Here is a 362-nt window from a genome sequence, read left to right as displayed (position 1 = left end):
CCTGAGATGCACTCCAAGGCCCCCAAGGTCTCCATGCCTGATGTGGACTTAAACTTGAAAGGCCCCAAAGTCAAAGGGGATCTGGATGTATCTGTGCCCAAGATAGAAGGTGAAATGAAAGTGCCGGATGTGGAAATCAAAGGGCCCAAAGTGGACATTGGTGTCCCAGATGTGGATGTTCATGGCTCAGACTGGCACCTGAAAATGCCCAAGGTGAAAATGCCCAAGTTCAGCATGCCTGGCTTCAAAGGTGAGGGCTCTGATGTGGATGTGAACCTGCCCAAGACTGGCATTGATGTCTCAGGACCCAAAGTGGACATTGGTGTCCCAGATGTGGATGTTCATGGCTCAGACTGGCACCT

At 51.4% G+C, this 362-nt stretch overlaps 1 protein-coding gene across 1 annotated transcript in view; it reads left to right on the top strand.

Annotated features, from left to right (window-relative positions):
• The window catches only part of AHNAK (AHNAK nucleoprotein), a 33,600-nt gene that overhangs the window by 7,504 nt on the left and 25,734 nt on the right, over positions 1-362 (top strand). The window contains 1 exon segment of the mRNA XM_008573478.1: positions 1-362. This exon segment is cut by the window's left edge and continues 1 nt beyond it; it is cut by the window's right edge and continues 22 nt beyond it. Coding sequence (XP_008571700.1) covers positions 1-362 — 362 coding nt within the window.

Source organism: Galeopterus variegatus, unplaced genomic scaffold (assembly GCF_000696425.1).
Source record: "Galeopterus variegatus unplaced genomic scaffold, G_variegatus-3.0.2 Scaffold926, whole genome shotgun sequence".
Taxonomy (NCBI): Eukaryota; Metazoa; Chordata; class Mammalia; order Dermoptera; family Cynocephalidae; genus Galeopterus; species Galeopterus variegatus.
Note: the sequence above shows the minus strand (reverse complement) of the source record. Positions and strands in the feature narration are given on the sequence as shown.